The sequence below is a fragment of the Exserohilum turcica genome (genome assembly GCF_000359705.1).
Source record: "Exserohilum turcica Et28A unplaced genomic scaffold SETTUscaffold_214, whole genome shotgun sequence".
NCBI lineage: Eukaryota > Fungi > Ascomycota > Dothideomycetes > Pleosporales > Pleosporaceae > Exserohilum > Exserohilum turcicum.
This window is the reverse complement of record NW_007360042.1, coordinates 120-2,556: the sequence shown is the minus strand read 5'-3', so window position 1 is coordinate 2,556 and position 2,437 is coordinate 120. Positions and strand designations below refer to the sequence as shown.

Here is a 2,437-nt window from a genome sequence, read left to right as displayed (position 1 = left end):
GAGGATGCAGACGACTGCTTCGCAATAAAAGTAAGCAGCTTTGCCAAGTCTGTTACGCATTCATCGAGGGCGTCAATAATTAGGTACGTCGCACTTAGGCTTGCATCTCGCAATACGTCGGCGAAGATCTCAGTCAAGGCGACCCAGGCATTTGTGTCCTCGAATAAGCTCTTGCCTGCGCGATCGTGCTTCTTGCGAACATGAACTACAAGTGATGGTTGCTGGTCCACGAGCATATACAGCAAGCCCCGCAGCACAGCTGTAGCATTGTTAATGCGCGAGTCAGTGGCCTGACAGAAAAAGTATGAGATAAAGGTAGGTTTCAGCGTCAAGTTTTGCAGTTCGTCGATGATGCCGCACAGCAGCATTGTCTTGCCTTTGCCAGGATCACCTTTCACCCACAGTAATCGGCTCTCCAGGTCTTGCTGCCATTGCTGGAAGGTATTGTTGTCAAGGATCCAACAATAGGCGCCCACAAGCAGCCCGCCCTTAGTCTCCTCAATCCGCTTCTTGTCATTGCGCGGGTTGCTAGGACACAAGTCTTGGAGGCACTTGTTCTGCTTGTCAACCTCGTCTAGAACCCGCTTCATTGCTTCAGCTAGATTCTCGCCATCAATCGGGGATAAACTAACGCCGAGGATACCCATTAAAGAGTACGCGCGATCTGCTGGAACCGTCGTAGTGCGATGCTCAATCCATGTGACGCGTTCATAAACACCAAAGCTAGACAACGGTTCGCCCTGCAGCGCTGGACTAGGGATGCCTGTAACTTCACGCACTTCTTTTGCTAGCGACAACTTATCACCAAGCTTGGTCCCTTCTCTAGAGAAGAAGTCTACTATGGACGGTGCGAGAAGCTCCTGCAATGTCCATCCACGGGTAAACCATCTGCTGTTTTTGAGCGCAAGTTCAACCTTCGGCTCACTTCGTACAGGACCGCTACCGACCGAAGTGCATGGAACGTCGCGCGAACAGAAGTAGCGCTGCATCATGCTGCCGTACCATCTCGACATAGTGTAGAGAATAGAGAGCATCCAGATCCACAAAAGCCGTTGTGAATCGTTGTAGTCTGGCGTAACTAATGGAGGTTGACTAGAAACATCCGAAAGATATACATAACACCGAGCTGCATTGCGGTACCAGCGAAACATCGATCGGATGGAGAAGGCGAGTTCAGCCTTGTTGGTCTTGTCGATGCAGCACGTGTCGATCCAGAAATACTGGAGGTTGTCGTGCCGCGCCTGTTTTCCGCAGAAGAGGATCTTTTTGTAGCCCAACTTTGTCTTGCCACCGCCTGTCTGGAGGTCTACAAACGTCACCTCATCTCTATCTGCGCCCCAGGTGTGTGAGAGTATCGCGTAGGGGGGTATGTCGCCATCGTCGAAGCTGTGGATACTAAGCTCTCCGCTTTCGCTGTACTGCAAGAGCCGCATAGGTTTGTGTGGGTGTATAGTAGAGATGTTCGATGAGAACAGGACTCGAAAAGCTGAACTCAGTAGCCTGATGGTGCGGGCGCTTGCTTGCTAGTTGCTTTCCTGCTATTGGTAGATGATCAGCATACAGAGAGAATGACGAGCAGGTGCACTAGCTCAGATACCTGCAGGATCCTGTGATGCGTCAAGATGTCGCGGGCTCAAGCTACCAGCTCTCGTTATGTTCTTGACTTGGGTATGAAGCCTGTACGAAGCCTCAGGGCGGGGTACCTAAGGCGTGTCATGCACGCGCCGTGCACTGTTCATAAGGCTGAACCGCGTCTGCATCGAGAACTGCAAGACATGAGGCTCTTGGCGCTCTTGGCAGGGGTCTAAGCAATGACGCGTTTAGGGCTTACCCGTTACAAGGCAGAACAAAACAAGGGAGCAGTCGCGCAAATACGACACTCGTAGATGTTGTCTAGGTTTAAACTCAATTTGAATTCGTCTTTATATCCGGCCTACTCAACATCACGAGACCCCAATTGTACAGAGCTAGAGAGAGTGATCTAGGACATCCTGGCTACAGGCGCTCTCCATGCAGATACCGGTACATGCGTTAGCTCAGACGCATAGATTTTCACTTCTTAGTTGATCTGAAGGAGGAAGTGATTAATTACGATTTTTGAGGAAGGCTTGTTTGGCAAACGGTACTTTAGCGGCGCTTGCTAACTTCTGTATCTGTCTCTGTAGACGGTCTTTGCTTGTCCTTTTAAGCACATGTGTGTCTTTTATGATGAGACCTTGAAGCGACGTAAGCGCTTCTATCGTCACTGGTGTTACTGGCGTGGTAGGTATATGTGGTACTCTATCTAGCACATCGGTGCTCACAGTCTCGGTTCCCAGATTTGATATGTTAGTTACTTCAGCCGAAGGTGCAAGGGCATCTCTGAGCACTCGTTCAGGTTTGAAAGGGAACAGCCCAGTTGCAGACTACTGTAAGCCCAGAAGTACTATGTATAGTC

At 50.2% G+C, this 2,437-nt stretch overlaps 1 protein-coding gene across 1 annotated transcript; it reads right to left on the bottom strand.

The window, feature by feature from the left end:
- Window positions 1-23: 23 nt before the first annotated feature.
- Window positions 24-1,433, bottom strand: SETTUDRAFT_74779 (uncharacterized protein; the record flags this gene model as incomplete). The annotated part of the gene is made up of 2 exons (XM_008028067.1): window positions 24-914; window positions 1,080-1,433. Coding segments are annotated over 2 exons (1,245 nt in total), but the record flags the coding sequence as incomplete, so codon positions are not given.
- Between the last annotated feature and the right edge of the window lie 1,004 nt (window positions 1,434-2,437).